Below are 26,998 nucleotides of genomic sequence, written 5' to 3'. Positions count from 1 at the left end.
GACATAGTTTTTGAACATTTGAATACATAATGAGATTATGGATTAGATCCAGTCTCAACACAAAGTTCACGTGTGTTCCCTAACACATAGCCTAAAATGTAGCATCGTATTTGTAGTGCATCTGCAGTTTGATAGCGGCCGTCAAATGGGAGCAGGTGTGAAATTCTCCTCCTGTGGTCTTGCAGTAGTGCTAAAAACATAACAGGGTTGGGATTCCGGGTTAGGGATGGCCAGTTCTATATACAGTAAGCTAATTAGAATTAGAAAAATGAATTGTAACTTTTAGCTAAGTGTTGCTATCAGAATAAGAGCTTTGGTACAACATTTCCTTTGAGGTGTTTGGAGATGTTGTCCCAGTGAACGTAACTAGATTGTTTCTGGTTAATATCAAGATGTTTTTTGTTTTTTTTTTTTTTTTAAAAAAAGCCCAGCCAGCTTTTTTTTTTTTTTTTAAATGAATTCCATCATTTGTTTCTTAGGTATGAACAAGCAAAGAACATCTCTCAGGACCTGGAGAAGCAGGCTGCCCGAGTCCATGAGGAAGCCAAGCGTGCAGGTGACAAAGCCGTAGAGATCTATGCCAGTGTGGCCCAGCTGACCCCTGTGGACTCTGAGGCCCTGGAGGTATGTGTGCAGAGGCTCTGGTCACTGGAACCCCATCACACCCCTGTCCCTCTAGTCTGAGGAAGAGCCATTTTGACAGTGCCCTGCCTCTCCCTTGCAGACCTACACCTGACTCGCTGGTAAAGGTGAGTTCTACTTTGAATTATGCAGGTAGAACTTAATGAGATGGAGCAGTATAGATGTGAAGGGGTGAAGATTACTTGGTGATAGGAACACTTGTCAAACTCTAGTTGAGTTACTTGAAGCACAGTATGGCTAGAGCCTACCTCCTAGGCATTATGTAACAGATATTGAGAGAGCAAGAAGAACCATACTAGCCTGCAAGAACTATACCAGCCAGCATCCACAGAGGCAGGTAGAGTATTCAGGAGTTGGTAGTGTTTTAATTCATTCTGTAGGCATAAATTTTTGCTACCGACTTCTAATAAGGGTTCAACCTCTCCTCTAGCCCACCACCCAGCAGAGACAGTGGAAGAGAACGGTTATTAGGATATGGGGGACGTGGACCTGTTCAGCAATAGTTCCTTAGGGGCGAGCTCGATCTTCTTTCTCAGCATTGCAGTCCCATAGCAAATACGACTCCCATAGCAAATACGACTCCCATAGCAAATACGACTCAGCAGCTGCAGTCCAGTCCTTTCAGCAGGCAGACACTAGACAGCTGTAGTTCAAGCCTGAAGAACCCGCCAGGCTCGCCAAGTGGCCTGAGGTGAGGCCATAGAAGCAGCAAGCTGCTGTAGGAACCTTACCAGCAGTTCTTGGGCAAGTTTCTCTCAATGGTGGTGTTGTCACCAGTTGAGCTCAACAATGCTATGTAAGGTGAACCAATACATGTGTTGTGTTAGCAAAGAATAGTGAGGCAGAGCAAACCAGACCAAAGCTCAGTGCTCATCTCCCACTGTCTGTGGGGTCATATTTTACTCCTTCGTGAAGTGTCCTTTCACCTGTGTCTGCTTCAGGAAAACATTCTTTCATGTGTCTGCTTTGGCAAGACACCCTTTCACCTGTGTGCCTCAGTAAAACATCCTTTGACATAACTAACTTTCCAGAGAAACTAGAAGTTCCCACTTCATCATTCAAACCATGTAACAAAGCCTTTATAGCAATATTTTTAATACTAAACTTGAGATGTACTGTCTTATTTCCTATACCTGAGGTGTCAACTGGGATCCCAAGGTTGAGGTCTCTTCAGACACCTAATGCCACCTGAGTCCATTTGTATGAAATATGGAAAGAGATAAGACTGCCGAGGTGGTGGCAGTCGGGGGTAGAGTAGGGGAAGCTGCAGGGAGGGGGGGTTGGGGAAGGTAGGGGACCCAGGGAGCCAGCTTCTCATGGATAGAGCATTCTGCATCTTGACTAGGGTCTGGGCTGCCTAAAGCTGTGTAGTCATCAAAGTACAGAAAACACTGGAAAATCACTAACATATACCTGGTTAAAAATTGTTTTTTTCTTTCCACAGATTTTTGCCCCCTGTCTTTCACTGTCACATTTTCATTTAAATGTAATGACCTTCCATGCTTGTTACAGAATGAAGCAAATAAAATCAAGAAAGAAGCTGCAGACCTGGACCGTCTGATTGACCAGAAGCTAAAGGATTACGAGGACCTCAGGGAAGACATGAGAGGAAAGGAACATGAAGTGAAGAACCTTCTAGAGAAGGGGAAAGCTGAACAGCAGGTCAGTTTGACTTGCCGCTGGCTGCATTTCTTGAGGCGACAATTTAAACTGCTCAGGTGGGAGCCTAGCGTGTCTAGCGCGTGGCCTCTCCGTACGCTTCAGTCTCTGGGCTGTGACTGTGAGGGGGCTTGTCTGTTAGTGGCAAAGTCTGACCCCGGAAGGTTTGTCCTCTGACCTGCCTTGCATTTGCAGACCGCCGACCAACTCCTAGCTCGAGCCGATGCTGCCAAGGCCCTTGCTGAAGAAGCTGCTAAGAAGGGACGCAGTACCTTACAAGAAGCCAATGACATTCTCAACAACCTGAAAGGTACGGGTCCAGTGACAGCAGCATCTTCTGCATGCCCTCCAAGAGGCAGTCACTCTTTTGCTTTTCCGTTTTGTTTTGAGCACCATTCTCTCAGAACGAAAGAGTATGGTAATTCCCATAGACTATTTAGATGCAGTGGTTAACCATGCTCTTTTACCGTCTTTACTTCATCCTCTACACTCTGTGTGTGTGTTTGCATGTATGCATATGTATGTATGGTTGTATGTGTGGATATGTGCACATGTGTGTGCAGACCTGAAATCAGACTTCAGGTATTTTCTTTGCAGGCTCTCCACTTTTATTTATTGAGGCAGGATCTCTCAACAAACCTGAAGCTGAAGTATTTGAAAGAAAAATCAGGGTGCCTCTGTCTTCTCATTCCTTTGCTCTTCACTGAAGACCAAAAGCCACATGTGGGAGAGTGGCCTCCGATTAGATGAAAATGTCACCATAGTCTGCCTGCTTAGCTGACTTTAAATGATACATGATAATTATCTGGCACTTTCTCTGACTCTGATACTTAATTCTTTGTTTTAAAGAAACATGCCCAGTCCACTGAGGGGCTGATTCGTGTGTGATAAAAAGAATCACAGGCAATATAAACAAGGAGGGTTGGCAGGCACACTAGCTGGGCGTGGGAGCTTTGGTGTCAGCTGGCCTGTTTACATCCCTGCTCCACGAGTTAGCCTCTTCATTTGTAAGAAGAGTGTCATGCTGCCTGACACACAGTTGACACTAAGGCACTGGCTACAGTGTAACATGCTGGGACTCTGCTTGGAGTGGCTTCTCAAATAGGACCCTCTCAGAAACAGATGTGCATTCCTATGACTTGAGACCTGGAAAACCTGCACGGGGCTGTCTGTTTTCTTCCTTTTCTGAGATTTCACCCCCGTTGTTATTTTAAAAACAAAACCAAGAAAGACACTGATTTTTATCTATTATTAAACAAAATCCAATTGCTGTTTTGTGGAAGGTTTTTCTTCTCTGCCGTTTAGTTCAAATCTGTCTCTTGCACTCCTTTTAGATTTTGATAGACGCGTGAACGATAACAAGACAGCCGCGGAAGAAGCTCTAAGGAGAATTCCCGCCATCAACCGGACCATAGCTGAAGCCAATGAGAAGACAAGGGAGGCCCAGCTAGCGCTGGGCAATGCTGCCGCTGACGCCACGGAGGCCAAGAACAAGGCCCATGAGGCAGAGAGGATTGCCAGCGCCGTGCAGAAGGTGAGCACTTCCATCTTCTCCAGCTCCTGCTTGCACATCGCACACAGAACTCTCTGGAACCATCCCTGTCTGTTTCTTTTCTTTTCAATGCTAATGAGAATAAGTACAATGACCGAAGAAAGAGAACCAGGAAGAGGACTTTCTACTGTCTGGGTGTTGGATTGAGTTGTGAAGGGGGTGGTTTTTACATCATAGTCCCCGCCCACCAAGGTTCCTGCTCTCTCCCTGCATAAACGTTCTCTAGACCCTCCATAGAGCTGCTGTGGCCAGCACTACAGAGGCTGTCTTCACTCACGCTAAAGAGGCATTTCTTCACCGGGTGTGGTGGCGCACGCCTTTGATCCCAGCACTTGGGAGGCAGAGGTAGCCTGGTCTACAAAGTGAGTTCTAGGACAGCCAGAGCTATAAAAGAGGCATTTCTTCAGGCCGGCTTTTTTATGTTACCGAAAGATTAGAGCTTGTTTTAAAATTAAGTGTTTTGAGAATCACAGACCATTTTAATTTCTTTGAAAGGGTCAGTTTTAAATAGATTCTGTCTCATGAGATGCTCATATTTCAGGATGTAGTCTTTGGTAGATGATGCTAAGCTCACAAGAACAGTCAAGTGTGGTAACTGCATTGCAGTGGAAAGGGTTCACAGTTACAGTTTTATTTGTTGTCTGTGTGTGACCTCAGCTAAACATGGTTATACTAGGACAGGGAATTCTCAACAGTAAAGAAGAGGGCACAATGAAAAAACTGTATAAAATGCTGTTGTGTTTGACAGTGATTTTTTTTTTCTTTTAATGAGAACCTAATGAATAACGAGTTGAGCAGTGATAGTAACTGTCATTGTGACATTCTTTCTGGACTGCACCCTGAGCCATTCTACAGATTACAAAAGGGAGTACGCATGTGCACTAGAACAGGGAGGGTTGCTCTAGGAGCTTTGGCTTGCCTCTGCCGACCGTTGCTTCTCCTGTACCCAGAATGCCACCAGTACCAAGGCGGACGCAGAAAGAACCTTCGGGGAAGTTACAGATCTGGATAATGAGGTGAATGGTATGCTGAGGCAGCTGGAGGAGGCAGAGAATGAGCTGAAGAAGAAGCAAGATGATGCCGACCAGGACATGATGATGGCAGGGATGGTAAGAGGCAGAGGTCAGGGGTGCTCACTGGGAAGGACCCCACCCCCACCCGATGCCCAATTCCTGTGAGTTTCCGTTTGTATTGCATTTTCTTCCTCAAGAATTGGGTCAGTAGCTTGCGTAGAAGACAAAGAATTTGACTCCTTTGCCAGGTATTGATGTTGCACAATTGCCCCCATACCAAAGCACAGCTGCAGTCCCAGAACACTTAAAACAAAACAGAACAGAACAGAATGCAATTGTGGGTATGTGATGTTTTTTAACGTAGTTTGAATGGATAATTCCTACACGGGATAAAATAACTTAGAAAAGGAGATTGCAATGAAAAGCTCATTTCATTCCCAGTTTTCCCAGCTGCTCGCTCACTAGAGGCAGAAGCCAGTTTGTTATATAAGACATTGGTGAGGCACTCTGTAGCACTGCACGGAAGCCTGTGGTAACGTGCACGTCTCACGCCACGTGGAAGAGTTAATCTGTGACTCTACGGGGCAGTGGGGAATGAGGGTCAGCTCTGTTCATTCGGTGCTGTATTTTGCATTCAGAAGAACTTCCTGGGGTGGTAGTGTGACTGTCCCTGTCCTGTTCTGTGTTGCAGTCACAGGGACAGTGTATATCAGCCTGTTTGCTCACACCCTTGCAGTGGCAGGAAGAAGCCCAGTTTTCCCAAGCCCCCAACACAGGGCCTCGAGCTGGGTTTACTTTGGGACAAAGTGCAAGGCCTGTGGGAATGATGCCAGTTCTGTACACAGCTGTACAGGCAGCTGCATTTGGAGGCTTATTTATTTGTTTGTTTTTGTTTGTTTGTTTGTTTGTTTGTTTGTTTGAGACGGGGTGGTTTTACTATGTAGCTTTGACTGACCTGGAGCTCTCTGTGTGCACTATGATGGCTTTGAACTCATAGAAATCCTCCTGTCTCAGCTTCCCAAATGCTGGGATTAAAGGTGTGCACCACCACACCTAGTTAAAGAGCTGAGATTTTAAACTTTGTGTTGGATTGTTCTGTGATTTTTTTTTATGCAAAGCGAGGCTCAAATGAAAAGGACCATGAAGCAATCGTTAGTCTTTCTCTTTTTTCTCTGTACTTCATTTTTAAAATTACTTATTTATTTCATGTGTTTTTGATGCATGCGTGCCATAAGGCACATGTGGAGGTCTCGGGACAACTAGTGGGAGTTGGTTCTTTCCATCCACCATGTGGATGTTAGCATGCGATCTCAGGTCGTCAAGCCTAGTGGTGAGTCCTCTTTCCCAGTCAGCCATCTTGCCAGCCCTGTGGGTGCACTCTGACGGGAGCATTGTATTTAAAGCACTGAAAACAGCGAAGGATACAGATTTGCCAGTTCCAAAAAGGGATCTGGGTTTACTTCAAAGAGGGAAAACTAAGTTTTTCTTTCGTTATTTTTGGTCCATATCTTTTTGAGAGCAGCAAGCCATCCTTCTCTGTACTCTTTTGTAACTCTATCAGTTTTGAAAGGCCACCATTCAGCTAGTTTTACCTGAGTGTAACATTTTCTTCAACCAGACAGGTTGTGATTCTTTCTGGAAGATACCAAAGGCCACAGGTTAAACACAGCCCAGCTCTGTGTCCCAGTCCCAGAAACTCGCAGGAAGCCTGTATGGGCTCCAGCCGTGTGTCCCAGTCCCAGAAACTCGCAGGAAGCCTGTATGGGCTCCGAGAACAGCTGCAATTGGAACTGAATTTAAAATTTTTTTTTCTGTTTTTAAAATTCCCACAATGTTTTGATCCCCAAATGTTTGCTTTGTCCTGACCCCAAAACTAGGAAAAATAATTAGTGACTGGGAGTGCAGAGCCACTCCTTTCTGTCCTGCTTTGGGTTTGTCGGGAGAGCATCTGCTTTCTGATACAGGGATGTTTCCTTTTCCTCCACTGCATCCTGTGACTCACGCTCTGTGTGTTTGTTCAGGTTTCATGGAACGTTCCCAAGTATGTTTACCTTTGGTTGGCTTTGAAAATATCCATTGTTGTGTGTGTATGTGTGTGGGTGTGTGTGTGCGTGTGTGGGTGTGGGTGTTTTTATAAGTTGACAGAGAATTTTCAGAAAAGCCTCGCTTTTATTCTCTCCAAGAATAGAACATCTCTAATAATGAGGGCCCTGAGAATATCCACATTCTAGAATAATAATTCCTACATTCAACTCGAACTTAAAACAAAATAACCTGTTTCTACTTAATCCATTTTATCATGTGTTTGCCCCAAAGTGTTCTCAAGTGAGGGGAAGGGAGAAAATGGGATAGTATTGGTTTTCTGACTGCATACATCATTAGGGGTACCCAGGCACAGTAGTACAGTCCCAGCACTCCGAAGGTTGAGACAGGAGGACCTTGCATTTGAAACCAGCTTAGGTTACATAGTAACTCTGTCTTAAAGAACAAAACAAAACCAAAAAACCAAAACAACAACAAAAAGCATATACTGTACTATGCAGTAGAAATAACATCCTCCACCTGAAGATACCACCCCCAAAAACCCTGCAGTGAGAGCGACTCTGATTCAAGGGAAACACATCTGAAAATAGACCTGCTGGTGCACTGGAGGAAAATATTTAGAGAAGAAGAAAACACAAAGTCCGAAGTATTCATGCTGTTTATCCTCTTCCACTACAGGCTTCGCAGGCTGCTCAGGAGGCTGAGCTCAATGCCAGAAAGGCCAAAAACTCTGTCAGCAGCCTCCTCAGCCAGCTGAACAACCTCTTGGATCAGCTAGGTAAGTAACAGAAGGGTTGCTGCAGCCACCGCTTGCAGGGCTGAGTCCACTGATGCAGAGTCACATTCTCTAAAAGCATCATTAAGGCATTCATATTAATGTTTTGTTTAGCTCTTGCTTATTTAAAGACACCTTGTACACAGTGTCTTGCTTGGCAGAACCTTGTAAGGGCAGCTTGCATCGGCGCGACACTGATAGGCTGTCGATTCTAGAGTGAAGGCGAATGGGACTCTATTAAGTTCAAGTACTTAGGTGCCTTCCCTGGGGCTGAGATGAGCTGCCAGCTAGGGATGCCACTATGGCCAAGGTCCAGCCTACAGTTAAACAGCCATTTCCTCTTAGTTCTGCCTGCTGGTGGAGCGTCTTTAAGGGATTTGAAGAGAAAGGCTCAGTGGGAGAATAAAATAATACTTGAACCTGACTGCACTTCAGAGCTCAGAATTCTCTCCACTTGCCAACCAAAGAACAATTTGATGAAGTGAAAACTTTCACACCAAACAAGAGAAAAGCTTTGTTTTGTCTTATCTTGTTTCAGGGACATATAAGCGCTGAGCTCTCAATTTAACCCAGTGTGGTAGAGAACTGAGCTTTCTTAGGACCTCCATTACGAGAGAGTCATATAGCCACCAAAGACTGGGGATGGATTCTTTTATGTTTTTTTTTTTCTTAAAGGGAAGAGAGATAATATTTTATCTGTCTCAGAGACCAATAATAATAAATTATGTGCCTAGAATGAAAGCAAGCTAAAGCAGGGGCTTTACACCTTCTTTATCCGTTAGGTTGTATAAATGCATGCAAATAATTCTTGACCGTCTGTACTTGCTGGTTTTGTGTCAACTTGACACAGGCTGGAGTTATCACAGAGAAAGGAGCTTCAGTTGAGGAAATGCCTCCATGAGATCCAGCTGTAAGACATTTTCTCAATTAGTGATCAAGGGAGGAGGGCCCTTGTGGGTGGTATCATCCCTGGGCTGGTAGTCTTGGCTGTATAAGAGAGCAGGCTGAGCAAGCCAGGGAAAGCAAGCCAGTAAAGAACATCCCTCCATGGCCTCTGCATCAGTTTCTGCTTCCTGACCTGCTTCAGTTCCAGTCTTGACTTCCTTTGGTGATGAACAGCAACATGAAAGTGTAAGCTGAATAAACCCTTTCCTCCCCAGCTTGCTTCTTGGTCATGATGTTTGTGCAAGAATAGAAACCCTGACTAAGACACCATCTGAGAGTTGGTGAGGTAGACTGGGCTCAGGAAACTGCTTGTCTTTCTGTATGATTTTATTTTCTATAGAGCATCTTCTTCCAAAAGAAACTATTATTTTTTTCTTGATATATTTAGAGCAAAGCTTTGCTTACAGATCTCGGCATTTTAACCTTGGTCGTTTTTCATCAAAAGGTTGCTAGTGGTGTGTAACGCCTACAAGCAGAAAGTGACCCCCAAACGGCCCCATTTGAATCCCAGGAGTTGAGGATGTATGCTTCTATCTTAGAGACTTTGGCATTCTTTGACGATACTGAAATGGACCACAGATTACACCTAGATTACACATAGAAACCTGCAGAGGATTGAGTCTTACCAAGTCACCTTCTTCAGCATAAGCGAGGTCTAAGACATGGTGCTTATACATTTAGAAACACATCCTCCGAGGGCTAGAGAGATGGCTCAGTGGATAAAAGCACTAGCTGCCAAGTTGGACAACCCGAGTTCAATCCCTGGAAACCTCATAGTGGAAAGAGAACCAAGTCCTGCAAGTTGTCCTCTGACATCCACACACATGCTATGGCATTCATGCAGACACGCATGTACACACATGTGCATAGTGATAAGTAATAAATATCAAATTAAAATATTGTGTGAACAAAGCTTTGTCAAAAAAGAAATCTGTCCTAGTATTAATGATACACGCTACTTCTCCTCTGTCCACTTCCTGTCTACAGGACAGCTGGACACAGTGGACCTGAACAAGCTCAATGAGATCGAAGGCTCCCTGAACAAAGCCAAAGACGAAATGAAGGCCAGCGACCTGGACAGGAAGGTGTCTGACCTGGAGAGCGAGGCTCGGAAGCAGGAGGCAGCCATCATGGACTATAACCGGGACATAGCAGAGATCATTAAGGATATTCACAACCTGGAGGACATCAAGAAGACCCTACCAACCGGCTGCTTCAACACCCCGTCCATCGAGAAGCCCTAGTGGCGAGAGGGCTGTAAGGCAGTGTCCCTGACAGGGGACCCTGTGAGGCCTCGGTGCCTTGACACAAAGATTACACTTTTCAGACCCCCACTTCTCTGCTGCTCTCCATCACTGTCCTTTTGACCCAAGAAAAGTCAGAGTTTAAAGAGAAGCAAGTTAAACATCTTTAACCAGGAACAAAGGGTTTTGCCTAATAAAGTCTCTCCTCCACTTCTGTCAGCACCCTACCGGAACTTTCCCTTGTTTGCCTGAAGTCACGGCATCTTCCAGGGGCCTACCCACATCATGTGAACCTTTTAATGCCAGGGCAGACCCAGCCCCCTCCCCTCTCTCAACACCAGCAGGACCTATCTCAGTACTCATGTTTCTATGAAGGAAATCTTTGGCTCCTCATCGTAGCATTGAGATGGCCAGTATGTCCGCTCTGCATCTTCTGCCTCCTCTTTGAAAGGAAATAAACATCCTGTGCCAAAGGTATTGGTCATTTAGAATGGTGATGGCCATCCATCAGACATGCTGGCTGGCTGAGCATAGGACACAGAGCCATCGTGGGTGACAGCGTAGTTACATGTGGGTCCCCAGGAGAACATGGCTCAAAGATGCTTAGGGTTTCCTCCTGTTTTCATTGACTAGGAAGATGAATGTTTCCCAAATCCTCAGGCAGCTGATAAAAAGTCTGGATGGGCAGCTCGCACGCACCACTACGTGAGGTAGCTTTTGATATTTTTATAAGCAGGACTTAATGCAGAAGAAACAGATGTGATAACCCACTCAAGTTTTTTTCCCCAAGTAGTACTAATTCTTGAAGCTTTGTTAGTGTTAGTCTTGGAACTGTTGGTAAGATATCTGTCAAAACAGTTGTCCTCTAAGGTCTTGACCAATGAAAGAAGAGCAAATCTCCTTTTCCCCATATTTTCTGGGAAGTGGCTGTAATTGGGATGTAACCGCTCTCATTAGGATTCCATGAGTGCATTTCTTTTTCTCTTTTTCTTGGAGAGAGATGTGACATTTGGCCCTTAGCTCCATTCTCTTCTGATGTTTCCGTTCTTTCTAGAACTCTTCAGAGCACATCGTTGTTTGCCAGGTCCTGGTGGCAAACACCCGCTCTCAGTGTTTCTCAAGGCTGCCAACCCCATCTAGTTCCTGCACTTTGTGGCTCTGCCCACTCCAAGCCTTTCCTCTGTGTGGAGAGGGAAGATCCATGCGTGGCATTTCCTAGTGGGCTTCTCAACCTCTGATCCTCAGCTCGGTGGTCTCCTTAAGACCACACTGTGACAGTTCCCTGCCACACATCCCCTTCCTCCTACCTACCTGCCTCTGAGATTCATATTTAGCCTTTAACACTATGCAATTTTGTACTTTGCGTAGCGGGGGAAAGAAACTATTATCTGACACACTGGTGCTATTAATTATTTGAAATTTATATTTTTTGTGTGAATGGATTTTGTTTATCATGATTATAGAGTAAGGAATTTATGTAAATATCCCCGGTCCTCCTAGAACGGCACTGTCTGCTCACGTCTCTGCTCAGTTGTCCCTCTCACTGGCACAGGAACCTGTACCATGCCTGGTCACGTCGTGCCTAGTCCCCAGTGTTTTGCTCCACCTCTGCCTTGTGTTTGCAGCACCTTCACTGTCTGACGGGAAGCCTGCTCACCTCCACAACCTGACCGAAGAGGGCCCTCTTCCCCGTGGCTCTGACCATCTGAGCTGCAGCTCCTCAAGGTTCTCATGCCTGCCCCGGAGCAGTAGCCAAGCTGACAGGGTAAAGGGATTAGGAACGTTTGTTTGTGGAACCTTCCCACACGGGTCAGTTTTCTAAGGGAGCATGTGATGACTGAACACTTGAGGGCATCAGCACCGTGCTACTGATGACAGAGGGGAGGCTCTGTTCAGCCTGTCTCCATCTCGGAGATTGCCACAAAATCTCAGCTTGGCATCCTCCGAGGCCTTTTGTGCCACGGCAGAGGCGTGGCCTCACCAAGTTCAGTGCTGATTGGCTAGTTCCTCTATTCCGAGCTCACCACCTTAACATTTTGGTCACAGTTGCAAGAAAATGGCTGAAACAGACCACCACCAGCATTCTTTGGGTCAACTCCACTCCAGCAGGCCCGAGGCGCTGGTGGGTGGGGTGTTTTGGTTTGTTTTCTCCAGCTTTTGTGGTATATTTTTAAACAGAATTTTATTTTTTAAAATGAAAGTTATTTACAAGATGATACCTTATTACACTCCTTCGACACAGCCATTGCTTTATTGTATAGTTCCAATAACCTGTATTTTATGTAATGAAATGGACAGAATGGCTGCTGTAGAATGCGGGGTGCCGCACAGAACAGATTGTTTTATCCCTCCCCCGCCCCCGCCCATGGAATTTTCCTTTGATTCCAACTGTGGCCCTTTTCAATGTGCCTTCACTTTAGCTGTTTGCCTTAATCTCTACAGCCTTCCCCCCTCAGGGAGGGCAATAAAGCGCAACACTTGGCATTTTTTTATGTTTAAAAAGAAAACAGTATTTTATTTATAATAAAATCTGAATATTTGTAACCCTTTATATCTTGTGTGGCCTAAATGCGGTGCTAGAACATGAAATGTTTAAAAGGTTTAATGAATGGATGTCTACGTATAGTGCCTCGGACTGGCTTGAGAACCACTCAGTGCTATTTGTTATTTGTACTGGGGCTTGAATTTAGGTCCTTCAGCATGCTAGGTAGATACTCTACCAACTGAGCTACATCCCTGGCTCTTTATTATCATTATTATTATTATCATTATCATCATCGTCGTCGTCATCATCATTATCATTTGTTGTTTTACCTTCTTCAAATTGTGGTCTTCATTGTCATCCAGAAGTTAGCAAACTTCTCTTTACAGAACTAGATTGTGAGTATTAACTCCGCTCTTAGCACAAAAGTGGCTCAGGAGCAAAGAGAGGCCAATGAGGATCCTCAGTGTATCACGCTGCTTATAAGAATCTAGGTATGGTGGGTCATGTCTGCACTCCTAGCACTTGAAGCCAGCGTGGGCTACAGAGAGACCGTGGCTCACTGAGCAGAGCACTTGCAGTATAGACATGAGAATCTGGAGTTGACTCTCCAGAACTTTCATACAGCGAGGCTTGGTGGCATACATGTGGATCTTTGAGCTCCTATAGGGAGAGGAAAGACGAGAATCAGCGGAAATCTGTAGCCAATTGGTCTGCCATATTAGTGGCGAACAAGGGACCCTGTATCAAGCAAGGTAGAAGGCAGGGACGACACCCAGGGATGTTCTCTGATTTCCACATGTGCGTGCATACGCTTGCACTCACAGACTGGAATACAGACACATGGCGTACACATAAAAATAAACCAAATAATAAAATACACCTTGAGCCTACCAGCTGGAGATCCCCGATAGGGTCTCAGTAGCTTACCCACCAGAGCTGCGATTAAGTGATTGGGCTCCCTGAGTAGCAGTGCCTGAGGAAAGCTGCTGAAAGTCTTGCTCAAACTTAAAATAGGCCAAAGGGAGAAATCAGCGCTAACAGGGCCTATGGGACGCTTCATCCGGTGCCGAGCATGGGACAACTGTAGACAGGTGAGACATTTTGGAGTTAGAAGTGGCAGGAAGGCTCGGGGCCTGCAAATACCTCCCTTCAACCCCCTGGTTCCCTGCTTGTCTCCCTATGTCCCTGTGAATCCTGCGCCTCCTTTCTTAGTATTATAAATGGTTAGAACCATGGTACCTGTAAAGCGCTTCTAACCGGACCTCCTCAGAGAAAGCTTTGGAGACACTGGTTAACCTTTACCAGAATAGTCGCAACCCTCCTCTCGCCCCATCAGCAGGGTCTGATTCAGAAGGGAATGTTAATCCTTTCGCTACCTTGTAGGAGCGGTAGGTCGAGTGGTTAAAGGTTGCTACCTTCATTTCCCCTGAGTTTACAGCTTAAAGAAACGCACCAGCCTCTCGGCACCAGCTTGGGATACCTGGCAGCCAAGAGGGTGTTGAAGTAGAAAGCAAGGCCACCTGCCTGAGGCACAGGGGGACCCAGCCTGTAGGAAAAGCCAATCTCCCAGACCCATGGCTTATGAAAATAGAAACTGGGCCATTTTAACTTGCGTGGGATTGTGTCTGTTCACTGTAAGCAGATTTAAATGAAGTATTAACAAGTGGGGGGGGGGGGGTAGAGAGATGGCTCGGAAGTTAGGAGCACGCACTGCTTCATCCTGAGGACCAGGCTGCAGGGGAGAGAGTTGTGAACACCTTCATTGGGCAGCTCACAAATGTCTCTAACTCCAGCTCCGAAGGGTCCACCACCCCCTTCTGACTCAAGGAGCAATGTCACTGACAGGCGCAGTTGCACAGGCACACACACTCACAGATAAACACAATTTTTTAGAGTCTTTACGGGTACTTTTTAAATCAATAAGCAGTATTGGGGGTGGGGTGCAGTTCTACTAAGTAGCTCATCCAATTTAAACTTAACCCTGACTAGCTTACAAATAAATGAGACTCAGGCTATGGTTATTTGATTTGGCTTTGACAGTTACTGGGGGGAGGGGAATGTCACCCCTAATCTACTCTTTTCACTGCTGGCCTGGCTGCCTCCCCAGCAGTGTATCCTAGATACTTGCTGTTTCTCCTGGCCATGTGCTCACAGTCCATCTCCCCTCATGTCGCTTCCTCCTCTCCTCTTGTTTTTTCCTCCTCCTCCTGGTCTCTCTTATCCAACAGGTAACTCAAAACCCACCCACCTTAATTCCCCCAGGAACCGGCTGTAACCAATTTTATTTAACCATTAGTTTTAAATCAAAGAACGTGGATTGCACAACAAAAGCTTGTAAAAGTAAGAATTCACTGGTGGGCCTAGACCTTCTGGTACAGAATTTAGCATTACAATACATAGCAGCAGACCAAACCTCAATTTATCTCAGAGGCAGCACTAGTTCTGAACAAGTATACGTTCCACAAGCTAGAGAAAGTACCCAAGGAGCTAAAGGGATCTGCAACCCTATAGGTGGAACAACATTATGAACTAACCAGTACCCCGGAGCTCTTGACTCTAGCTGCATATGTATCAAAAGATGGCCTAGTCGGCCATCACTGGCAAGAGAGGCCCATTGGACATGCAAACTTTATATGCCCCAGTACAGGGGAACGCCAGGGCCAAAAAGGGGGAGTGAGTGGGTAGGGGAGTGGGGGTGGGTGGGTATGGGGGACTTTTGGTATAGCATTGGAAATGTAAATGAGCTAAATACCTAATAAAAAAAGGAAAAAAAAAAAAAAGACTTGAGGTCACCGAAGCAAAAGTGAAACGCATCCTTCTGAAAGGAAAGCCAGATAGCAAAAGTGCAATCAAAAGTCAAAGGATGCGTGGATTGGAAGTTCAAACCCAAGAAACTTGGTACTTGGCTTTGTCTTTGCTTTAACTCCTCTCTGTCAGAAGTTCCTTCTTCCCTTCCCTCAGGACAGTGGAGCCTGATGTCAAGGAGTCACCTACTCTGTTGGAACCGTCTGGTCCATCCTGAGTCTAGCATTATGGGCCTGCCTGGCTGTTAGCATGCCCGCCCTCAGCATGCGTTCATCATTCAAGCATCCCTTGATTGTCTGTCAAGTCATTTCCACCTGCAGGGAGGCCCTTAGGCTGGAAGGCAGCAGTTACTGAGGTCTTCTCAGCGGCAGGGAAGTGACTGTTTGCCTCATCTTGCAACTGCTAGCTTTTCTCCCCTCCCTCCACCCACATTCTGCACCCACAGCCCTACCTGAGTGAGCATAGACTGACTCTTATTTGAAAGGAGATAAACAAAACCACGGGAACCAAATGGCACAGCACACGATGACATAGACCCACATCCATCCCTTCACATCTGTGGATTGTAGCCAGAGTCCCTCCGGTAGCCTGATCCGATCCCCTAACTCTTGGGAATGATTTTCAGTAAAATTTTAACTGATTAGTTGTGTTCTCCTAAGCCTTAGAATGAATACAGGCCATAAAGGTATAACTCAGAGTAGTTTGTATCTGTTAAAAGTTTGGCAACAGGCTCTTATGTATGTATGTAACCTTGCCAAGTGCATGCCTTTAATCCTAGAATTTGGAAGGCAGGCAGAACACTGTAAATCCTAAGTCACCCTAGCCTCTACAGGGAGTTCTAGGCTGGCCAGGGATACACAGTGAGACCCTGTATCAAAGACAAACAAATAAAAATAAAAAGGAAGGTTCGTTGGGGCTGGTGTGTGCTTAGCAGTGTTAGGTCTGGCATCCTGAGTTCCACCCCTGGGACCCACAACGGTATCAGGAGAGAACGGATCTTTGTAAATCCTTTTCTACCTCTGTACACATGCACCCCACACACAGACACATACATAAATAGATGTAATTTTAATTTTAAAAAATGTAACCTATTGTGTCACTTCCCATGAGGATGTCCAAATGAACTTAAATGATGCTCCACGAAGATGCCTGGTTCTACCTTTGATGGCCATCTTTCTGTCTTCCCACAATGCAAGCAACAAAAGCCAATTTTGTACTTTTCAGCTGGTGCCACTGGGACCCACCCTATGTTGTCTACCACCACTCTGAGATCCTCCACCATTTCAGTAACTCAGCGCAACTCTCCGATTTGCTTTGTTGTTTTTGGTCGTGGTAAAGCTTTCCAGAGCCATCCTGGGTACTCAGTCTCTTCTAAGATAGCTGTCTCATTCTCCTTAACCTCTTCTCTGCCAGTTGCCCCCAGACTGTCCATGGATTGCCTCTTTCCTCCTGACAATGGTCTCTGTGTGAGGTTAGTGCCGAGTAAGCACAAGCTCAGCTTGAACAGGACTGTCTGAGAGATGGGCTGTCCGATGGCAGATTACAAGCTTCTGGGCTGCTGAGCCAGCACGGAAGGCAAAACCTCAAGAGGCTATGATTTCCATGATTACACGTTCAGCGCGCTCAGAGAATATGTGAAGACCTGATGCCCTCCTTGCTACAATCTGTACAGTGCTGTCTCAGCGGACTGTCCTAGACCATCAGGCTTGGCCCAAGGGGTGAACGTTGTCACCAGGTGCCAGATGGGAGCTCTAAGAATCTACAGGAGGATCCTGGGAGGGTTGGCACTGCCAGGATAGCTTGATGTTTTAGAAAGTGCCTTCATGGGGCTGGAGAGACAGCGCCTTGGTGGTTAAGAGCACGGGTTGCACTTGCAGAGAATGGGGGGGGGGGGTTCAATTGCCAGCACCCACATGGTAGGTAGCTCCCAGTCCGCTATAATTCCTGTTCCAGAGGATCTGACACCTTCTCCTGACCTCTGCTGCCACCAGGCATGCGCATAGTATACACACACAAACATACGTGCAGGCAAAACAACAAAACAATCTAAACATAACATAAAAATAAATAAGTAAAAATTGTGCCTTGGTGGTCATTTTCTCGATGCCACATCCATAAGGTGAGCCGGAGAAGGGAGTGTGGAGAGAGCCCAGCGTTCTGCACGGTCTCTCCTGCTTCTGACCAATAATCCCTCTCCAAGCCCCTATCCTACCCATGTGAATGATCCTCAGTCACATGGATTCCTCTTCTAAAGGTAGCAAGGCATGATTGTTACTCTGAACCTGCTCACCCTCCAGTGCCACCCCTCTCTCAAGGTTGTCTCTCCCTCCCCCATCTCTTTCCTCTGCTCAAGCCAGTTCCACCCAGTTTAATCCTTCCTAGAGAACTTCATCTGCAGTGTATCTCCCCATCAGAAGGTCTCCCCTATTTCCAGTGACTTCCCTTTGCTTTCAGCAACAACAGTCTGCTTGGAGTAAATTCCACTCACTGCATTGTTTCATGAGAGTGAAATGCTTTGCACTTGACTCTTTTTCCTGCTCTGTAAACCTTTTTATTTTAAGATATTTAAGGTTTGCAAAAAAGAGCTAGCATTACTATACATACACTCTGCATCTAGCTTCCACGGCATTGTTGCCTGATAGAACTATAATTCATTTATCTGTATTAAAAAAGCACTGGGACTGGGCATGGTGGTGCACCCCTTTAATCCCAGAACTTGGGAAGCAGAGGCAAGCCGATCTATGTGAGTTCAAGGCTAGCCTGGACTACAAAGCAGATACAAGACAGCCAGGGCTACACAGAGAAACCCTATCAAAAGAAAGAAAGAGAGAGAGAGAGAGAAAGGAAGGAAGGAAGGAAGGGAGAGAAAGAAAAAAGAAAGAGAAAAAGAAAAAAGGAAAGGAAGGAAGAAAGGGAGAAAGAAAGAAAGAAAGAAAGAAAGAAAGAAAGAAAGAAAGAAAGAAAGAAAGAAAGGAGAGAAAGAAAGAGAAGGAGAGAAAGAAAGAGAAGGAGAGAAAGAAAGGAAGGAAGAAAAAAGGAAGAAAGAAAAAGAAATCACTGGGTTGTCAAAATGGCTCAGTGAGTGGATAAGGGCCTGGTGATCCGAGTTCTATTCCTGTAAATCAAGTGAATATGGAAGGAAAGAATCAACTCCACTAAGTCGTCCTCTGGCTTTCATCCATCATGCACACATACAATAATAATAAATTTCAAAATTATTTTTTCAAAAGAAATCACTGGGCCCAGTGGCAAATATAGAATTCTAGTGTTCAGAACCATACAGCCATGTAATCGTGGTTTTAATACAAGCACATTAGAGTTTGGGCCAGCCTGAGATATATAGCAAGTTCTAGGCCAGCCAAGACTACATAGTAAAACCACATCTCCAACGTAAACATTGGTGCACACTATTAACTAAGTTATGGTTTTGTTTGTTAACCTGCTTCTTTGTAGGTCTTGTTGTTTGTTTGTTTGTTTGAAATAGGGTCTCATTGTGTAGCTCTGTACTGGAACTTGCTTTGTAGACGAGGCTGACTGGAAACTCACAGAGATCTGCCTGCCTCTGCCTCTTACGTGCTGTGATTAAAGACAAATGCCACCACGCCTGGCTCTTTTTAAAAATCTACTTTTTAATATTGATTTTCCTCTTCAAGGCCCATTTTTGAAGAACAGAATTTGCAGCAGAAAGCAAGAATATATGACACTCATATTCCGATTTATAGGCCAATGGGTGTATACAGTGTCAAGATAACTGATTTTCTTTTCACTTCCCAATGTGCAGTTTGTCGTTAATCGCAAATAATATCCATTTTACAACTTGTTGAAATACCCTTGAACTTCCAAATGAGATTTTAAAACTATCCGCCCGAATAGACATGTTAGTCACACACACACTACGCATGAATTTGTTGAGTATTCATTAGATATAGAAATTTTATGTAGGAAGGATTACATTTTTAAAGTTTTCTATTATTTTCCCAGAGTCCCCAGTGTCAGTGTGCTTTAGCTTTGCTTTAACTTTCCCTTGCTCTTGCTTTCAATCTCTCAGCCATTCATTGAGAAAGAAAAAGCACAGAGAGAGCCATTTTAAGTGCATTTTAAGATCCAACACTTCCCTGAGTGTCTCCAATGACGAAACTTCTCACATAAGTCCAGTCAAATTGCTAAAATGGGGAGACTTAATCCACACCCATCATTCCGATGTTGCCAGCTGTGGTAGGCACAAGGACGCCTCAAAGGATGCCCTCGTCTCAATCCCTAGAATCCAGGAGTATCTTAGGTCTCAGGGCAGAAGGGGATCGAAGCTACTAAAGTAATTGAATTGTTCCCCAGCGCATCTTAAAATAGAAGATTACACTGGACTATCTGGGTTGGCTCTGCAGGTACACCGGTTCCTATGGCGGGGGAAGGAGAAGGAGCTCTGAGGCAGGATGAGAGGGGCTCTGCCCACCACTGCAGCCATCATGATGGGTTTGGGCCATGGGGGTTGAGTGAGGAATGTGAGCCACAGCAGGGAGCTGGAGAAGTCAGGAGCTTGGAAATCCCAGGGGCAGCCAGAGGAAATCAACAGGGAGACCGATGAATCACGGGAAAACCAATGTGTGTTTCTAGAAACTAACCAAGTCTTGGTAATTTGATAAACTGCTGTAAACAATTTGAATGGTGTTTGTCTCTGTGATAAAGCAAGAGAAGCTGCAAAGTCCCTGTGCTGTGGTCACCCTAGTGCATCTCCATGTGAGTCCTTAGGCCAGAGCAGCTCTGGCCTGTGAGTCCTCTGTCTGGAGAGGCTTCTGGCTCGTCTGTATCTCACAGATATTTCAGAAGAGTGCAGCAGTTACGGTCAGGGACTGTCCTCGGTTTGCTTTGTCTGTCTTCTCTGGACTGGGTTCAGGTTACAAACTTTTAGCAGGGATCATGGGAGCAAGACCCTGTCTTTTTCAGCCATGTGTCATCGGGAACCACAGGGTGACAACAGCCATTGCAGCCACCTGTCACTTTTTGTAATTAGTGCCTTGTGAGGAATGTTTTGGTGTGTGTGTGTGTGTGTGTGTGAGCATATGCATGTTGTTACTCCTCATACCATGTTCTACTAACTTTAGTACCATTGAGGATTGCCAAATGAAGAGTTTTCTAACTCATCACTTTTTCTACACTTATTAATTTGGAGTTTATTCTGACATAAAGACCTTTCTTCTTCCTTATTTTATTTACATTATTTTAGCTCTGTAGAGTCCTGTTTTATGCAGGGTACTAATGGCTGTGCTAGATATTTATTTTAATTCTTAATTGGCCCTGATTTGACCACAGGGTTAGCCTTTAGCTGGCTGCTTTGAGCTTTCTATAAACACCCAACACCCCGTGGGTATTCTTACTTTTTGGCAAATAGAGCTATCTCAGACAAATCTGATGTTTTGAAGCACCTAGTCATGAACTTGGTTATTTCTACAGTGAGAAACACTTCTTTGGGGTGGTTTGGTTTCTTTCTTTCTCTTTCTTCCTCCCTTTCTTTCTTTCTTCCTCCCTTTCTTTTTCTTTCTTTCTTTCTTTTCTTTTCTTTTCTTTTCTTTCCTTATTTATTTATTTATTTATTTATTTATTTATTTATTTAAAAGAGCAACAGGAACTGAATTAACAAAAGGCATTTTTCTCAAATGAATGCAAAAACTTAACCAAGACAGGTCTGGAGAGGTGGCTCAGTGGTTAAGAGCATTTGCTGTTCCTGAAGAAAGCCCAAGTTTTTCCCCAGCATCTACATTAGGCAGCTCACAGTCTCCAGGGACTCCCACGCCCTCTTCTGTACTGAGGGCTCCTGCACTCACAAGCATACACCTACACACAGGCACACATATAGCTTTTAAAAACTCAACAATGATGCTACATTTTAAAACAAATTGTTCAGTATATGTGTTGCCTTTAGGAAACATAGCTCAGTCTCTCCCCATTGATAATTCTGTCTTATGCTTTATTGACAAACGTTTTGCTCTTAGAGTTGAGCACTGATACCAGTGGATTTTTACACTCTGACAGAGGCAACTGGGAATTTTACTTACATAGGCATGACAGTTAGAAAGAGGGCATATGAAACAGCACAAAAACAAAGATGCATTCCCTACAAAACAGAAGTACATGCACATCCTGGTAAGCAGATGCTTGGTGTGTGTGTGTCTGTGCATGTACATGTGTGTATGTATGTATGTGTACATGTGTATATATTATACATATGTATGTGTGTATATATGTATGTGTATATGTATATGCATATATATGTGTGTATGTATGTGTGTATGTGTGTATGTATGTATGTATATGTATGTGTGTAGTTATGTGTGTATGTGTGTATATGTATGTGTGTAGTTATGTGTGCATGTATGTATGTGTGTGTATGTATATATGTGTGTATATGTATGTGTGTATGTGTGTGTATGTGTATATGTACACATACATACAGATATCTGTAAAGCAAATGCTCAGATACTAATTATATGATGCCTGTAAAGGACAGATTGTATCTGTATGAAAAGGAGTGTTGTTAGCTGTAACTGATCCTACAGCAGTGGTTCTCAACCATTGGGTTGAGGCTTCATTGGTGGGGGATGTCAAATGACCTTTTCATAGTAGTCACCTAAGACAATCAGAAAACACAAATATTTACGTTACAATTTATAACAGTAGCAAGATTACAGTTACAAAGTGGCAATGAAACTAATTTTATGGATGGGGGAGTCATGACAACATGAGGAACCCTTTAGGGTCACAGCATTAGGAAGGCTGAGAACCACTGGTCTAGAGACTGGGCTGGGGAACACTGATCCAGGTACAAAAATACTGGACAGGGGTTGTGTTAAGTGCAGCTGAGAAAGTCAGCCAGGGTTTCCTCCGACTCCTTCCTTTCTGAAGACTGAAGGTGGACGGGAGCCTGCGCTCACAGCGACCAGTCCTTGCAGCCCTGCTCCTTGTTCAGTTCACCTCATGGCATCGTCTACTCCCAAGGCGTCTACTCCCAGCAGCCTCCACTCCCCTGCTCTCTCCATCCTCCAGGTGTTGATCATCTGTTGCTCCCCTCACTGTACGGTGCTGTCGTCTCACGAGGCCGATGGTAACAGGGCAAGGCTGGGAGATTGGAAGTTTTTACTACTCATTTGAGACTCTAAAGAAGTGCTCACAGAGACCTTGCAAGGCTGCGACAAAAAGCACTTACCAAACTGTGGGTGGCATATTGGTGTAGCCATGGTTATGGTTGTTCTTTGCCAGGAAAAGCCTGCAGCCCTGCTTATTATTAAAATTAGCAGCGGGAGGTGAATTCACCTGAGACTCCTAATCTCTCTCCTCCTCTTTTAAGACTGGTGTCCAAGCACAGAATAGTAGCTGTTGGCTTTTTATTTTATTTATTTATTTATTTATTTATTTATTTATTTATTTATTTATTTTTAAGATGGGATTTCATCTAGCTCAGGCTGGCCTCGGACTCCATATGTATAGACAATGAGAGCCGTGAACTAATTCCTCAACCTCCTGCCTCCACATCTAGAGAGCTAGGATTAGAAGCATATACAACTGTACCCAGTTAATTTTGTACTAGAGATTGAACCCAAGGCTTTGGATGCTTGTAAACACTCTAACAACTGAGCTACCTCTTTAGCTCAGATATTGTTTTATCAATCATTTCCTAGCCTTTAATCCCAGCACTCAAGAGGCAGAGACAGATAAATATCTGAGTTCAAGGACAGCCATGGATACATAGAGAAAACCTGCTTTAAAAAAAAAAGAAAAAGAAAAGAAAGGAAGAGAGAGAGAGAGAGAAAGAGAGAGGAAGGAAAGAAGGAAGGAAGGAAGAAGGAAGGAAGGAAGGAAGGAAGGAAGGAAGGAAGGAAGGAAGGGGCTGGGAAATTAGCTCAGTGATAGAGTGCTTGCCTAGCAAGGGCATGGCCCTGGGTTTGATCCTCAGCTTGGATCTTTGGAATGAGAGAGAGAGAGAGAGAGAGAGAGAGAGAGAACTTTCTCCTGAAGATAAGAGTTGATCAAAATCTGTGTCAAGTAAAGACAGCCTCAGGTTAGATTAGGGTTTTGTGCTTCATCTGTACCATATAAGATCATGGCTTGGCCCGTTGGTTCTGATGAGTTCTTAGAGCACAAGAAAAAAGAGAGAACACTCTTAAAATAGGGGAAAACCAATAAATACACTAAGCACGCCCAAGGAAGTTCCGCCTGCCTGCATCTCCCCTAGCTAAGAGGGCACAGCCTTAGAGAGCAGCTCATCTCATGGCTGAGGATGATACAGCCAGGAGGCCACTGGCTCAGAGGAGCTCACCTGATGGGCGGGTATATGAAGCAGCACACAGAACTTATCACAGGCAAGGCAAACTGTTTCTGTGGGGCCTAAGGTTTGTACAGTATTGGGGACAAGGAGATGGTCGGCACAGTCTGACAATATGAGTTCAGATCCCCTGAACCCACGTAAAAAGCTGCCTATGGAAATGCATACCCGTGAGTCCCAGCATTTCTTTGGGAGATGGGAAACAGAGACAGGAGATCATCCAGAAGCTACAACTACCAAGCCTTCAGGGTAGCACCGGAAACAGCAACAGAACTAGCTAGCCTGAAGGGCTGCAGGGAGCACGGACAGAGCAAGAGAGGCCGGATTTCAAAGGAGGTAGAAGTCAAGAATAGATGCCCAAAAGTTGGCCTCTAACCTCCACATGCACATGGGGTGAACCTGGGTGTGCTCTCTCTTTCTCTCTCTCTCTCCACTGTGAAACACACACACACTGTGGACTTACAAAAGCCCAAGTGCAGGGCTGGAAAGGGGTCATGCACTGTGTTACCCTCACAAGGAAACGCCCCTTGACAAAGTTACTGTACATATTCTAAGCCACAGGGTAGCTGGGTCCTTGTTCCCTTCATGTTCCAGCATCTGTCGAGCTTCCGTCACTGGGTGTGTGCATGACTGTACTTCCCTTCTGCTGCAGACACCTCAGCCACTGTCTAGCCAGGCTAACCTGTTTGGTGTGCTCATGGGATGACACTGAGGGTGTGGCTTGGAGCTGAAGGTGGCCGGAGGCTACAGAATCAGACCGTTGCCAAGGGAAGAACAGGCGCCCCCAAGACACGATCACTAGTGCTGCGGTGAACTCCTGGACTGGGCAGTCTTCACTGTTCTCATGAAACCAGTCCATGTCAAGAATGGAAGAGGCAACACCAAGTTGTGAGAAAGACCACTTCCTCAACAAGAAATCCAGCTGTGCTATCTTCACCTCGTTGCAGACCAGAAACGGTGGTTTGGGTTGTGTATTGGTGCAAGCCCGAGCCAGCTTTGATTCCCTGTAGAGCAGAACTGGACAGAGGTCACACCTGAACTGGACGTGGCACTGGCTACATTTTTATTAAAACCAAACAACCACAATTACAAAGCAAAGCTATTTCCAACAATTGTGAGGTCTGAATTCTTAACTGAGCTGTTCTGGGGCTCTTTAGTTTCATTTCTTTGTTTTCTAGAGCTGATGGGAAATTCAGAATGACCTTTCTCATGTTTATAAACCCCATTTAACCAAAGGCTCAGGGTTACCCATGAAGTAGGTATTCTTCATAGTAACGGTGGAGAGAATTTAGTCAGAAATCACTAAGATATATATAATCTTTTTTTTTCATTGACCAAGAGAAGATCTTATACAGTAGCCAGGCTGGCCTTGAGCTCACAGCAATCTGTCTCAGTCTCCTGAGTGCTGGATTTACCATCATGGGCCACCATGCTCAGATGAAAACACTGCTTTAAGACTAGGGAACTTGATTTTCTTTTATCAAAGAAAACAAACTTTATAGTTGTTGACCTAGCACTATAATAGGACCAAGCCCGCCCAGCATGCCAAGAATCTTTCTATGACTTTCTGAAATCAATCAGGAGAGTCCGGCCGACTCTGAGCAACGAACGTAATTTTTATCTAGGCCCCCACCAATGCCTGAGCTTGGAGAACTCTAGCAAGTCCTTATGTCAAGTGAATCAGCGGCTAGCTTTCCTCACTGGCTCCTGATAACAACCCTCTCTGGAAAGGCACAGTGTCTTACGTGAAGGGGTTGTAGCAAGGTACAGAACAGATCAGAATTCCACTCTGATGGACCTGACACTCCAGTGAACGGTACATATGAGAGATGAAGAATACAACAGTAGAAAATGGAGTCTCCTAAGAAAGTCACAGATCACTTGAAATGGTGGAAAACCACTGCTCTGTACAAAACGGAATCAATTAGAGTAGGGCACAGCCCAATCCCAATGTATGGGCTACTATTATTCCCATGATATAGATGAGAAAAGTAAAGAACAGAGAGGCACCACTGTGTACCAAGGAAGCTATGTGACCTGGGGGTGGGGCACAGTCAGTGGAGCAGGGCACAAGGTGTAGGATCCTGGGTCCATTATAAGAACCTTGGCTTTTCTTCAAAGCGAGATGAATGGCATAAGAAGCCGATGACAAGTGAAGACATGACCTGAGTTATATCTAAGAAGAGTAGGCTTGCAGCTGTGTTAGCAGAAACCGGGGGGGGGGGGGGGGGCAGAGGCAGGAAGGTGAGATCAAAGCTACTCAAGGTGACTTTGAAGGGGACAGGAGGAAGTGGTCCTTGCTGCTTGTCATTTGAGTGAAGGGCTGGGGTATAGCTTAGTGTGTGTGTGATGTGTGTGTTTACATACACATATATACACATATGCATGTATACAATGGCTTTCAGAAGAGTAGATTGAACAGCCAATAGGATAAAGAAAATTGAGGCAGCCACCTAGGAGCAGAGAAAGCAGGACCTCAGCTTTGGATGTTACAGTAAGACACTTCTTATCCATCCAGGTGCAAACTACACGCAGGCGGCTGGATAGAAGAGCCCAGAGACCATGAGAGCGATGCAATCAATCGACTTTAAACACAATCTTGAAAATCTTCAGGTGACATGTTGAAAGTCACGAAACTAGTTGGGAAAACCAACAGTGTGTTGGTGACAGACAGAAAAGAGGTGAGTTGCCTGAGCCTTAGGCAACTTCTTCACTCTACACTCAGAAGTCAGAAAGAAAGGAGGGAAGGATTGAAAAGGGGGTAACCTGTGCCTGGGGAGGAAGGGTCCTATGAACTGGAAACCAAGAAGGTATTTTAGGGAGAACAAATGATCAACGACATCAAATGGTGATGACCAATGGGAGATGAGAGGCTTTGAAGTGGCTCTTGGGTTTGCACAGAGGTCCTTGATACTTCAGCAAATGCAGTTTGGGTGGTGGAGAGAGACAAGGGTTTAACTGCACTGGCTTGGGGGGGGGGGGTTGGTTTTGTTGTTTGTTTTTGAGATAGAGTCTCACTGTGTAGCTCCAGCTGGCCTGAAACTCACAGAGATCTTCCTACCACTGTCTCTGGAGTACTTTGATTAAAGATGTGAGCCATTAGGAGAGAGTTCTTGAAGTCTATTTGGTTTCAAGAGTGGTAAGATGCCAGATATTGTGTCACATGCCTGTGATTCCCAGCACTTGGGAGGGCAAGGCAGGAAGACTACAAGTTCAAGGCCAGCCTGAGCATCAGTGTGATACTGTCAAAGAGTTGGTGAGCAGAAAGGAGAAAGAAATGGGGAAGGGATGGAAGAACAGAGATGAAGGGGTTGCGTGGATTGTAGGCCTCAGTAGCTTGAGGTATCATTAAAGTCTGGTGCCCAGAATGAGCTTCAACCATGGGAGGTAGTGATTGAAGCTGAGGCTTTGAAGAGATGTAGGTACTTGGAACGGTACCATCTGGGTATGAACACAGAAGGGAGTGGCCAGGGAGGGTGTGCCTGCAACTCTAGGGAGTTTACTCAGTTAAGCAGGCACAC

At 45.1% G+C, this 26,998-nt stretch overlaps 1 protein-coding gene across 1 annotated transcript in view; it reads left to right on the top strand.

Moving 5' to 3' along the window:
- The window catches only part of Lamc1 (laminin, gamma 1), a 113,865-nt gene extending 101,441 nt beyond the window's left edge, over positions 1 to 12,424 (top strand). The window contains exons 22-28 of the mRNA NM_010683.2: positions 480 to 624; positions 2,155 to 2,304; positions 2,497 to 2,611; positions 3,636 to 3,835; positions 4,804 to 4,962; positions 7,588 to 7,687; positions 9,617 to 12,424. Of these exons, the coding sequence (NP_034813.2) occupies positions 480 to 624; positions 2,155 to 2,304; positions 2,497 to 2,611; positions 3,636 to 3,835; positions 4,804 to 4,962; positions 7,588 to 7,687; positions 9,617 to 9,873 (1,126 nt within the window). The 3' untranslated portion in view covers positions 9,874 to 12,424. The remainder of the gene's footprint in view (positions 1 to 479; positions 625 to 2,154; positions 2,305 to 2,496; positions 2,612 to 3,635; positions 3,836 to 4,803; positions 4,963 to 7,587; positions 7,688 to 9,616) is intronic.
- The last annotated feature ends 14,574 nt before the right edge of the window (positions 12,425 to 26,998 follow it).

Source organism: Mus musculus, chromosome 1 (assembly GCF_000001635.26).
Source record: "Mus musculus strain C57BL/6J chromosome 1, GRCm38.p6 C57BL/6J".
NCBI classification, from domain to species: domain Eukaryota; kingdom Metazoa; phylum Chordata; class Mammalia; order Rodentia; family Muridae; genus Mus; species Mus musculus.
This window is presented reverse-complemented; position numbering and strand designations above follow the sequence as displayed.